At 44.0% G+C, this 13193-nt stretch overlaps 1 protein-coding gene across 1 annotated transcript in view; it reads right to left on the bottom strand.

Annotated features, from left to right (window-relative positions):
- XKR6 (XK related 6) overlaps window positions 1–11873 on the bottom strand; it is a 323424-nt gene extending 311551 nt beyond the window's left edge. Inside the window, exon 1 of the mRNA XM_035269864.3 lies at window positions 10638–11873. Within this exon, the coding sequence (XP_035125755.1) occupies window positions 10638–11374 (737 nt within the window). The 5' untranslated portion in view covers window positions 11375–11873. The remainder of the gene's footprint in view (window positions 1–10637) is intronic.
- Between the last annotated feature and the right edge of the window lie 1320 nt (window positions 11874–13193).

Here is a 13193-nt window from a genome sequence, read left to right as displayed (position 1 = left end):
CCAGCCTGACCACCATGGTGAAACCCTGTCTATACTAAAAATACAAAAGTCAGCTGGGCATGGTGGTGCATGCCTGTAATGCCAGCTACTTGGGAGGCTGAGGCAGGAGAATCGCTTGAACCCAAGAGGCAGAGGTTGCAGTGAGCCAAGATGGTACCACTGCACTCCAAGCCTGGGCAACAAGAATGAAACTGCGTCACAAAAAAGAGAAAAGAAAATAGCTGCTTTATTAAGTTCAGGATAGAAATGCTGTTCTCAATGTTTCCAACAGGTCAACAGAGAACCAACATATCTGAATACAGTATTTACATGAGACCTGTAGGGCATGCCAAACCTACATATTCCTTTCTGTAATGGAAGTCACAGGGTTGTAAGGTCCATCTACCTTGAGAAAGAGAATGAAGTACTGAAAACTATTTCCTAAGACACAGACCCAGAGGTATTAATATTATGCAGCTGTTTGATTCATTAGCAGATACAATCAACTACAAGAGTTACAAGCCTAGCCTAAGCTCTGCAGAGTTTAATATTAATACATTAGACATCATGTGGGACAAGTCCTAATGTTTATGATAAATTATGTTGTTTGCTGAGGATGATGGCAAGGAAAACCGAGCCAGCCCCCCCAGGCAGAAAACTGCTTGGGGCATTCTAAAGTAGTAAAACAGTGTATATATATCATACACCAGTTAAAACAATTCTTTAAGCACAGGATATGAGACCCTGGCCCCCTGGCTCCCTTGTGGAAAACACTTTCTAGTCTGTCTTTGATCAGTGGTAGGCAGGCACCAGCTGCCTGCCTGGTTTATTTTTGTTCTATGAGAAAACACAGAACACCTGTTTGTTAATAATAATCACCTGTTCAGAGAGAATAAATACGTGGGTCAGAATCTGCTTGAGGCCCCCAGTTTGGAAGGCTGTAGGCCCCCTGATAGTCCCACCTTGCGCGCTATCTCCCACCTGTTTCTCAATTCCTTCAGCACCACCTGGGTGGGGGTCGCTATGACTGAGCTGGACTTGGCAACATCAGAGGTCTCAAAGAACCTCAGCTTGTATACCAAGAGGCCCAAGGGGTTAAGAATATCATTCCTCCATCTTCAATAAGCCAGAAAGCAAAGTCCCAAACTAAAGCAAACTAATTCAGTCCTGCCCACAGCTTGGACATCAGGGCTTAAAAGCAGGGAGAAGAGATCCTGATGTACGATGAAACCTGTTCTGCCGTCAGTGAGCTCTGGCTTCGAAACTTCCTCCACCAGTGCCACAGGCTACTTCATCACTTTAAGCCAACTTCTTCATCTGTAAAATGGGCACAAAACACTTGTGAAAATTAGTGAGACAATATGTATAAAAACAATTTTCAATATTTTCCTTTCCTCCTTAGTAATTTCTCTGTGCCTCCTCCACTCTGCTGGAATATTTGTCACACATTACCACACTAGCAGGGCTCACCTCAAGTTTAGTCCAAGTATCAGACAAACATGTCCTCTCCAACACTAAACTAGGACCTAGGGGGCCTTGGGGGCACTTTATTTGTTTCTCTAAAAGGAACATGAAGCTTAAACTCATTAACTGTTTACTGGCAACCCATTCAACAGACCTGATAACTCAGCTCCTAGTTACATTAATAGGACAGCAGTGGCTAGCACACCTTAAAGGTTTGAATTACTGGGGAGCCTTTTCAATATACAAGTCCCTACCACCACCACCACCACCACCTACTTGATAATTGATTCCAGCAAGGATTTTCAATAGATGCTAAAACTCTAAGGTAAAGGGTATTTAGGGAAAAAGACATTGGCACTTTGCTAACATATGAACCCACAAGTTACATACAGGTTGCAAAGGGAAAAAACTGTATTTAAAGAAATCGGGCAGTCACAACCTTAACCAAGAGATAAAACTCGGCCTCACTAACAGTGGGGAAAAGCAGGTAAGGAGCGCCTACTGATATGATGCCAACAGGAAGAAAGCAGTAGTTCTGACAAAAAGTTGTGCCTGAATGTAGCTCAGCCCCCAGATGCAACTTCAAGTTTACCAGAAATACAGAGGGCAGACGACACCTAGAAGAAACACTCAGACAACCCAAAATACCAGCAGACAAGAGAACTGGCCTGGACCCTGGAAAAAAGTTGATGTCATGAGAAAAAAAAGGGAGGGAGGGCAGAGAGGGACTGTTCTAAAGAAACAGAAATGTAATTCATACATTTTATTAAGGGGAGAAAAAAACTCAAAAACGAATTTGCTGAGGTCAACAACTAGGCAGATCTGAGTATGAGTCAGCGATTAGATGATCTGATAGAATTAAAGATAATTACTGAAACACTATCAATTTTCTTAGGTGTGATAATGATACTGTAGCTTTGTAGAATTCTGAACATTTCATATTTGAGGTGAAGTATTTAGAGGTGCAACATCGGGATAGGATATATGTTAAATATACACACGCGTACAGATAAAGATATCTATATTAACACTGGCTGGGCACAGCAGCTGGAGCCTAAAATTCCAGAACTTTGGAAGGACAAGGCGGGAGGAATGCTTGAAGGCAAGAGTTCAAGTCCAGCCCAGGCAACATAGCAAGACCCCATCTCCACAAAAATTTTTTTAAACGAGCAAAGTGTGGTGGCACACACCTTAGGCCCCAGCTACTCAGGAGGCAAAGGCAGGAGGACTGCTTGAGCCCAGAACTTCAACCGCAGGGAGCTGCAGGGAGCTATGCTCACACCACTGTACTCCACCCTGGGCATCCGAGTGAGAATCTGTTTCTTTAAATTAAAAAAAAAATTTTTTTTAACTTTAAATTACTGACGCCAGGTGAATTTGAACAAGTGTTCACTATACTGCTCTATTTCCCTGCATGCTTAAAAGCTTCAATTAAAAAAGTTGAGCAGAAATACACATTCTCTGGCTCAACTCCCCATGGCTCTGATCCTTAAGTCTGTAGTAAAGCCTCGAATCCACTTGTTAATGGCCCCGTGGGCTCTCCTAACACAGGAGTCTCTGCCACACTTGAAGAAACACAGCTGAAGTGAGAAAGTGGGGCCTGGGTTCTGGATTGCCCTGCCTGCCTGACTCTACTGGAACTGCCAGAGGTCTGGTGTCTTCCTCAAATCTGCTGCCTTTCCTCGTTTGTCTGCTGTATTTAAGACGGAAAGAAAAGGAAGCATCAGGGTGATGTGAATGTTTTAGTCCACCTAGCCATGAGTGAAAGCATATGGCTGGGTCAGAACAGTAATCATCAACCCTACTTTTCCTCCGAGGGGTTTGAGGAAAATGGTATGTAGCTCGCTGTGAACTGAATATTCTCATTTCTCCCTAGAAATGAGTGGTGAGTGCAGTCCATGCTTTAAATCAATGACCAAGCTAAAACAGAAACCGCTTCTTCACATTTAAACTAAAAAGACAAAAACACTGCCGTCAAAATAAAACTTACTTTAAAAACTATTTGTTGATATTTAAGATAAAAGAGATCAATGAGAACAAATTTTTTGTTAGCAATCTGCAAAATACCTTAGGGTGCTGTAATGTTTGAGCTATATTAAAATTATGCAATATACCAAGATCTACCCACTTTAGAAATACAGAAATGAAAAACCTAATGTTGAATTTTACATAGAACTATATTAATGTCACTGTAACAATATTCACTGAATTCTCTTAGCAAATCCCATCTTTCCTAAAACTTCGACTACTGCCAAAAAATAACTTATACATTAATGTAAAAACAAAAACAATTCACTTAACAGAATTATTTTCTAAAAGAGCTCAACTGACATGGATGCTGTCACTAAAAAAGTTGTTTTTTTTTTTTTTTTTTTTTTTACAAACATTAACTTTTCAAAGTTAAAGAACACATCTCAAACAATTCTGACCCCCACAAAAGAAATTAGCCTCCGTAAACAATTCAGAAAAACCTCCAGAATACATGGCTTAGACAGATATGCATATATTGCTTTAATCTACCAGTAAATATTTAAAACCGCTTACAAAAAAAGACTACTTAAAAATATAGTTTAATTTTAGCTGACATTGCAGATTCACAAAATTAGCTGATAAAGTCAGCACGAGTTTCTCAGTAAGTTTAGTCTGCCATAAATTTTAACATTAACTGATGAGATCTACAAAATGTCCCTATAGGTAGGTGAGTGACCCAAAGGAGAATTTGTTCGGTAAGTTAAAACAATCCATGGTAGGATTAGAACTCTCTACTCCAAATCAACACCTAGGAAACATACACACTCGCTTTAAAAATATTTTAATTGATCAAACCAGTCTGAAATTCGTTCTTTACATCTGTTTTCAGAGCACAAACACCTGCAGCATAATGAACTTTTTTACACTGAAGGGACATTAAAGATCCATTTAACTCCTTGTTTGATAAATATGAGGAAACTGAGGCCAGTGGTTGATTGTGACTTGCAGAGTGATAAACCTAACTTCTTAACTCCACACACTACGTCCCGTGCTTTAAATATTTCCTATAGGAGTAAGCAGTGGATTGTCTTTAGGCACTTAGTCAAAAGTAACTGAACTTGTTAAATGATGCTGTATTTTTATAACAAGTTTTACTTGTTAAGAGGCAAATAAGGCCGGGTGCAGTGGCTCACGCCTGTAGTCCCAGAATTTTGGGAGGCCAAGGCCAGTGGATCACCTGAGGTCAAGAGTTCGAGACCATCCTGGGCAACATGGTGAAACCCCATCTTTACTAAAAATACAAAAATTAGCCGGGCATGGTGGTGGGTGCCTGTAATCCGTTACCCAGGGGGCTGAGGCAGGAGAATCGCTGGAACCTGGGAGACAGAGGCTGCGGTGAGCCTACATCACACCAAGGCACTCCAGCCTGGGCAACAGAGCAAGACTCCGTCTCAAAAAAAGAGGCAAATAAGAAATTCGGAATTTCTGATTAAAAAAAACTAGATAAACTGCACACCATGGGGAATAAACTAAAATTTTAACCACAAACTTATCTGCAGACAGCACGTTATAAAGCAAATCATCCCAGGGCGAAAATGGCAACGTCTGAGACACAGCTTATTTCTTTTTGCATCCCACAGAATCTTTCCAACATTCCAGAATCTACCTACCGCATAAGTCTAACTAGTCAATTGACCTTATGAGTAAGTCTACAGTATCGAATGATGTTGAAGACAAAAATGAACCACTTATGACTTCTAGTAAGCACCTGCCTGCTAGATTAAGGAGCACCAGCCTTCTTACAACACAGACTCGGTGTTTTGTTTCTGGATCCTTCTGGAAACACTATGCTGCATCACTAGTTGTAATTTTACTCCAAAGCACGCCATTTTTTCATCCCTTTCCCTTGAAAATTTACCATAAATGTCAAGTTTTTACGGTTACTGTTCACTCAAAAACAGGAATATTCAGAGATGTTCTCTTCATATTTATTCTCCTAGAGAAAATAGCTCTAACCCAACTTAACCCGCTTACCCTCACAGCTAAGCATGTATTTCTGGATGTTTCAGATGGGAGAAGGGAGAAGGGAAGAAACCAGGTGAGGCACTTTATGTGGTTAAATCTGCTCCTTCCTTTCCTTGACGGTACCAAAGGGTCTTGCCCACTGCAACATTATACAAAATAATGATCCTACTTCTAGTGTTTTTACATTTAACATTTTATGTTTTCACCTTTCCTTCTTTAAGCACTCCTGTTTACGTAGAGATCCATTTTTTTAAAATAGGTAGTCAATTGCCAACCTCATTTGTTAAATGATTCTTTCTCCATCCACTGATTAGCACTGCCACCTTCACCATGTACTAAATCCTCACAAACATATCAATTCTGTGGGACTCTCTTTTCTCCCTCATGACCCACCCGCTTCATTTTTTGGCACAGTGGTCTAGTTATTGACACATTACAGCACATCCACTTCCTCAACAGGCAAAACTCAACATTTTTCAAAGCTTTTTTGACGACTCAAACACATTTATACTTTCCTCAGATCAATTTTACTCAACTTTCCGCTCAGAAAAATCCCAGAATTCCATTGTTTATGGTTCCATGAGTTTCTTTTTAACCAGAATTCCATTAAGTTTATGGTTAAAATGAAAAAATATATACTATTTTTACAATGAGATTCCCACCTATTAATAAGACTATAAAACTCTCTACGCACACACACACCCCACATGTACACAATCTATTAATGTGTCTGTGATAGAACCTGGCCCCATCATATGAATCTCCTATTTGTAGATATCTTAATATTGACGATATTACCATTCTTAAACCAGAAAATCTTAGCATTAGAGGGACATTACAGATCACTTATCTCAACACCACTCATAATCCCAGTTATGCTTCCTCAAGCTTATTTAATGGAATCATTTCAGAATTAAACAGTATCATTACACTTTTAACACACAACATAAACATTATTTGTATCCCATAAAAGGCAAAGAGAAGTGGGCTATGTTTATTGAAAACTGCTTTGAATTTGGGAATTCATTCAAAATGAGATTAATACTTGAGCTCAAAAAAAAAAAACAAACAAACAGAAAACATAAGTGCATACCCGTGAGTAAGCCCCAAGTACATTTAGATATTCATGCTTCCAGGTTAAAGTCCCTTTGTTATGGTATTATCCAGGGGCCAAATTTAATGGTACCAAGATCATTCCCTTCCCAATTCTGCCATCATTTATTAAGAACACACATCTTACATCCCTCTCCAAATAGAATCAGCCTGAAATCCAAGTGTTTCTCAAGCCCGAGGTGCCCATGTAATCACCAGTGGGTCTTCTAAAACTATGACTTCTTGGGTCCTCCCTGGGGAGTATTCTTCAGCAGGTCCAGCAGTGCCTGGGCTTTTCTGTTTCTTTATGAGCTGCAAGGGATTCTATTCTCAGCCAGAACTAAGAACCACTACTCTAAAACATTCCACAGGAACAAAGACCCATAATAGACTAAGTATCCATACACAGAGGAGCAGAGAGGAGGGCAGGCGAGCGATTAAAAAATAATAATAAAGCATCTTCACCAGCCCAGCAAGTTCACCACTGATTGTGTGGAGATTTGCATACCCAAATTACACCAGTCTTGAATCAGAAAACGACGCTGAAAACAGAACTGTAGGCTGCTCAGCTGGATACTGCCATCACGAAATGCAAAATGCCTCTTCCTTTTTAATCCCCTGAAGGCAACCTTCTCCCACATCCCATCTCACAAGATAAAGAACCACTGACCATCCCCTTAAATATGGCAAGCTGTATAGAGAAGTAAATTCCTTTCATTCTGAAACATTAGAGTGCAAACATGCACATAAAACTAAATTCATTAAATGGGAGATTAATGATGTGGCCATGACATTCTGGTCAAAGCACTGTTGCTTCTAGACTGAAGAGAACTGACAATGCACTAAGCAACCTCTAAAAGTAACACAAAAGCAGAGAAAGGACAATAACTGGGGGGAAAACCTGAATACATCAATGCAACAGGCAAACGAAATCACACTGTTCCTAACGCCAAACCCTCCAGGAAAATGCTCTATTAACAACACATTGTACAAATGTGAAGCCCAATGTGACTCATGCTCCTAGAGTAAGTGATTCATATGCCTGTTATCCCCACGAAAAACACCTGAGAAATAAAGCACATCAAGCTGTACAGAGGTTACATGTTTAGTAATTAGTGAGAGCAAGGCATGCATGAAAAGACCTTAATCACACACTACTGCTCTGCAGAGCAGGTTCATGAGACCACATTAATGCTACAGACCACCATTCTTCCATGCTCCAATTTCAGCCCAGCCAGAAATATTTTCTTACGTTCTGTAAAGTCATTTGATAAAACATATCAAGTATTTGCCATCTTGACAGCAATGGCAAGATGCACAGAAGTGCCCCACCTTAATATTGAGGGAACCTAAATTTATTAAACAGGCTTTGTGCTATGTCCAACCTATAACCAAGTAATTTTACACTTTAAAAAATGCGAAGAGACAAGTATTCATGGTTTAATGGAATCAGTTTTGACAATGTACAACTTCACTGATATCTTTTCTTAAAGATGCGGCCCAAACCAAATGATAGAAATACTAGATCTTAAAGTTTATGTCATGTGACCATAAGACACAGCAAAGTTTCAACAGCAAAAATGATTACAAAAAGCAACTATAACCCCAAAAGACCTGCAGTAAAACAGACGATGTGTATCCACACACACTGACAAGCAATTGTTTGGCAAAAAAGTGAAACAAGAGTCCCTCTAAAGCTTTTACAGATGAATGACTTCAGTGCAAACAGCACGCCAGCAGGTACTAAAGCAGCGGACAGCAGACCTTGCTCCTGGAGTATTTCAAGCAAAACCAGCTAACAGAAAAAAAAAATCCAAAAACAGACTCCTTCCTCAGTAAACACTGCTTCTGAAGTACAGCTATGTTAGAAGAAAAAACTTAGCAAAATTAGCATGTCTTTTAATAACTTTAGAAAATATTTAGCCATATACTCTAATCTCGGAAAAAAAAAGTAAAAAAAACTAGACAGTAAAGTCACAGGCACTTCAAAAACGTATCTGTATCACTGCAGATGAAAGTTAAGATCAGAAAAAAAAGTACTGCTCTACATACAACTGCAAAAGCTCAGCTGACATTTACAGTGTGCTCTTCAGTTCGTCCTACAATCTGGACTTCTACTTTGCCCAGATACAATTAAGGTTTAGGTGAATGGAGGTGGGGATTTAGTCTACTCCAATTTCATTCTGTCTCAAAGCTTACTACTAATAAATGTCCAGGACAGATTCCATTAGAAAGAGTTCTCACAGGAATTTTAACCTGACACCAACATTTTTATAGCTCACACTTAGAAGTTTACCACATGGAGATAGCTGCCTTCGGCTTGTTCAGCAGAAGCCTACCAATACATGCTGCTAAATTCTCCTGGTATGTTAAAATCTCTCTTCACATGCTGCTAAATTCTACTGGTATGTTAAAATCTCTCTTCCCATACTTTTTGTCCCTCCCCACTTCATTCCTGGTATCTTAACCAGAAACACCCCTCTCCAAAAAAAGGTATCTCCAGTACCAAACACACTACCTTTGATTCCGTATGACTTTGGGTGTGTGAGTGTTTGGGGATTGATATTTCAATTTTAAAACGTATTTCAGAATTTTATTTGACCCCAAGCTATGCTCATAACAGCCAAAAGTTAATCAGCACTTTTCCTGTTTTATTCCCTCACTTCTTATAAACTTATCAGCAGGAAACAAATTGTCTGCAGACAAATGCAGCTAGAGAAAAAGCTGTTTGGTTCAGCCTACAAAGGCCAGTAGACAGCTCCGGGTGGTGCTGGGCGTACCGAACCACCCTCACTTCCCCTAGCGTGAATGTGCATGTGAACTGCAGGACAAAGTTCTTGTGTCCACTCTCGTGATTTGACTTAATTCAATCCCATGGTTTCTGGAGCGCTTTTATTTAAATAAATTCCAAATAGAGATCTGCGCAAATCATAGAAAAGACAGTATACTTTATTTCAGCTAACCTAGGTGTATCTCTTACTTGAACTACTAAGTGCCTAAAATCTCTTACTAGGCTAGGAGTCAGGGCGGTCTAGGCAAAATGTCTTCTCACAGAGGCCATGCACTAGAAGAGCTTGTCCCCGTGTAATTTATCTCCAGTAAATGCTCTCACCTACAACTCACTGTTTCCAGAAGACACATAAGCTAATTTAAGTAAGAGGGTACAGATGTACCCAGGTGAGAATGGGTTCATTGCCTCAGTTTAGCCAGTGAGGCAGTCAATAAAGGCTCCTGACAGAAGGAGCACCTGCAAGTGATTTGGGAGGGACTGAACTGCCACACCGGAAATTTACAAAAGGGTAAAGAGCCGCAAAGCCAAGCTTGGGTCTTGTGTAAATGTAAATCACCTACACACTGGCCTGACTACCAAAAACATTGTTTCCCCGGAACAGGTATCCAGGTGGCTAATTGGTTTTCTGGAGGTGAGAGTAAACACCAAACGCTCGCCCCATCATATTTTATCCCAATTTTACCTGTCACTAAGAAAAGGACACGTCTAATCCAGTACACCAAAAAAAAAAAGTCTTTTTCCCTTCTGGGAGGGCATCGGTTTGGAGTCATTCGCAGGGGCTGGGAGTGCAGGAGGAGGAAGGGGCGTGGAATCCAGGAGTGCTCGGAGGCGGCAGCGAGGGTTTTTCCACAGGGCCCCACGCAGGCCACTGCAGAGGGAGAACGGGAAAAGAGGGGAGGATGTCTCACCCGGGAAAAAACCCGAGTGCAGAGGCTGGAGGAGGGAAGGCTCCACCGGGCCGCGAGCCGGAGTGCAGCCCAGGGCGACCGCGGCTGGTTACCTCCGGAGGCAAGGGAAAGGGGCGCCCGGGAACGGAGGTCTGCAGAGGAGGCGGGGAGGGCCGGGGCAGGGGACCCGCCAAGTGCGAAGCGGGGACGAGGACGGGCCAACGGCAGGACTCGGCCTCCCCTGACCAAAGGCGTGGCCAGGGATCCAGATCAAACGCTGGTGTTTTGGAGACGCCAGGGGCGGCGCGCGGCAGTCCCTCCTTGGAACCCCCAGCGCCCGGCCCATCCGAGAGGCCGCCCCGCGAGGCACTGGGAGGACGGAGGGGTCTCCGCAGGGCCGGCCCGCCCCCACCCCGTAGTGCTCTTACCTCCACACCTGCCCCATCTGCAGCAGGTGGATGACCGACTGCCAGATCCACACGGAGAGGCGGCACAGGCGCTGCGCCCCCGGCGTGGCCGAGACCGCTGCGCCGTGGCCGTAGCCGGCCCCCATCATGGGGGGGCCCCGGCTGCTGAGCCCCTCCACGGCGCCCAGCCCGCCGCCCGTGTAGTCCTGCACGAACCAGCGGAAGCTCAGGCTCTGCACCAGCAGCGACGGCACCAGCACGAAGAAGAGGGTCAGCCCGAAGTAGACGTAGTCCCCCTTGCGGTAGTAGTCGAGGGCCAGCCACAGGTCGGTGCCCACGTCCCCGAAGAACACGAGCAGCGCCAACACGATCCACAGGCAGTCGAGCCACGGCCGCTCCACCTGCGGCGGCTGCGGCCGCGCGGCCGAGGGCGTCGGGGGTTGGCGGTCGGCGCCGGGGGCCGCGGGAGGCTGCAGCGGCTGGTCCCCCCCGTCGGCGGCGGCGCTGCGGCGCGGCTTCCTGCCCAGGAGGGAGCGCAGGCAGGCGGAGCGGCAGCCCCAGTAGCACGAGGAGGTGTTGCAGCAGTGGCAGATGTGCAGCGAGCTGCTCTCGCCGGGCTCGCTGCCGTCGCCGCCGCCGCCGCAGCCGCCTCCCCCGGGCTCCCCGTCCTCCTCGCCGCCGCTGCCCACCGCCTCGTCCAGGTTGTGCAGCTGAGCGAAGCCCACCCCCACGCCACCGCCATCGGATTTCGCCGCCATCTTGACTCTCTTCCCAGCTCCGGAGGTTGGGGGGGAGGGACGGCGGGGGGGGGAAGAAGGCAGGGAACGGGGAGGGGGGGAAACGAATGGAGAGGAAGGGGGGCGGGGAGGAAGCGGGGGAGCAAACGAACGAGGGGGGAGTGGGCCAGGGAACCCCCTCCGCTTCCGGGTAGTTGGCGTCACTTCCGGGCGAGCCCCCCAATCGCACGGCGCCCGCAGCTCCCCAGCCCTACCCTCCCGGCCAAGATGGCCGCCCTCCTGTGCCTCAGCTGCTGGGCGGGGGACCGGGGGGTTCTCCCCGCCAGGGCTCCCCTTCCCCTCTTCCGTTGACCCCGAAACCCATCAGGTTGACCCCTCGGCGTTTCAGAATCCGGCTGGGCCGAGTGACGCGGTCCAAAGTGATCCCTGGAGGGGGCAGTGCCAGACGTTTTGGGGTCCCCTTCCTCAGCGTCGCAGCTCACAGCTTTCCTTCTGGAGAAACGCCCCCTAACACTCTGCCGGCTGCTGGTGGAGGGGCGGGACCTTTGAGGGAAGGGGCGGAGCTAGTGCAAAGCAGGTGATTACGTGTCACTTCCGGGAGATGGGATGACCTCATTGTGTAGTTAGACAACCCCCCCCATCAAAATGTCTGTGTCTCACCTCTGGCTGTTTCTGTTTTCTTTTAAATTTCTCTTTTATTCTTCCCTTATTTTGAGGGTCTTTAAAAATTACCTAAGTGAGTTAGATTTTCACTAGCAACTTACTGATTCTCACTTCCATTTAGACACCTCTCCTCTTACCTCTGTTGACCTCCTGATTTTCCTGTCACAGACAACTTTACCATCTTTTGTAATAAAGTTTCCATCATTCCCTTAAGAAAACTTAAGGCAAAATTCAGTTGGAAATCGGCCTGGTTGTGTATTACATGTTGGAGTAAGGAATGAATGGGCATATTGTGACCTTGAATGTATATTCTGCCCTGTGGAAATATATTCTGCCAACTTTTTTTTTTTAATGTGCAGTTTTTACATTCTGTGATCTTAATTTGGAAAACTCAGAACTAGCCAGGGCTTAACCTGTATCAATTATTTGTTCAGATTATTTAAATGTGTAAGGAGTGCCTTTTAGAACTTTTTTGGTGCTAAAGCTCTGTGGGTAAACATGGCTTTAAATGAGGAAAAATGTTATCAATGTGCTATATCATTAAAGTAGGTGCAGGGTACACTACTTAAACTTAGCTAACAAAATTACAAAAGTGAAGCAGCACTGAATGGATTTGAATTACAATGATCTTCCAGGGAAAGTATTTTTGAAGCCAGATAGCCAAAATAGGGCAAGCTACATGGTTGCAGTTGTTCCTGATCAGATGACACGAACATTTTGAAGTTATGAAAAGAGTAAGGGGGAAAAAAATCCCTGGATTTTCTCATTGACCTCCCTAGATTTTTGAACTCATTTTTCTGATTCTGTCTACATCTCCCTTCAATAAAGTCTTCTAATAATGCCAATAACTGTCTTTAGATGTTAAGAGTACAAATTAGGTAATATTAGTATGGCTGGAGGTTCTATGGAAGAAAAGTGCCTTTGTCAACTTCAGTAGTTACTTTGATACTGTTGAATACTGTCACACCTAAGAGTTTGGGGAGTGGCAGGGTAGATGGGGATACTACATTTTAGGATACAGCTTTTCATGAGTATATATGGCAAAGTGAAATCTCTGAAGAGTTTAGAGAAAGTACTCATAGTGAATTTTTACCCCCAGACATTGTGGAGAGGGGAGTGATTCCGAAATCAACTTTTAGAAACAAGTCTTATAACTCTATCATGTGTTTCATATTAT

This window comes from Callithrix jacchus, chromosome 13 (assembly GCF_049354715.1).
Source record: "Callithrix jacchus isolate 240 chromosome 13, calJac240_pri, whole genome shotgun sequence".
NCBI classification, from domain to species: domain Eukaryota; kingdom Metazoa; phylum Chordata; class Mammalia; order Primates; family Cebidae; genus Callithrix; species Callithrix jacchus.
This window is presented reverse-complemented; position numbering and strand designations above follow the sequence as displayed.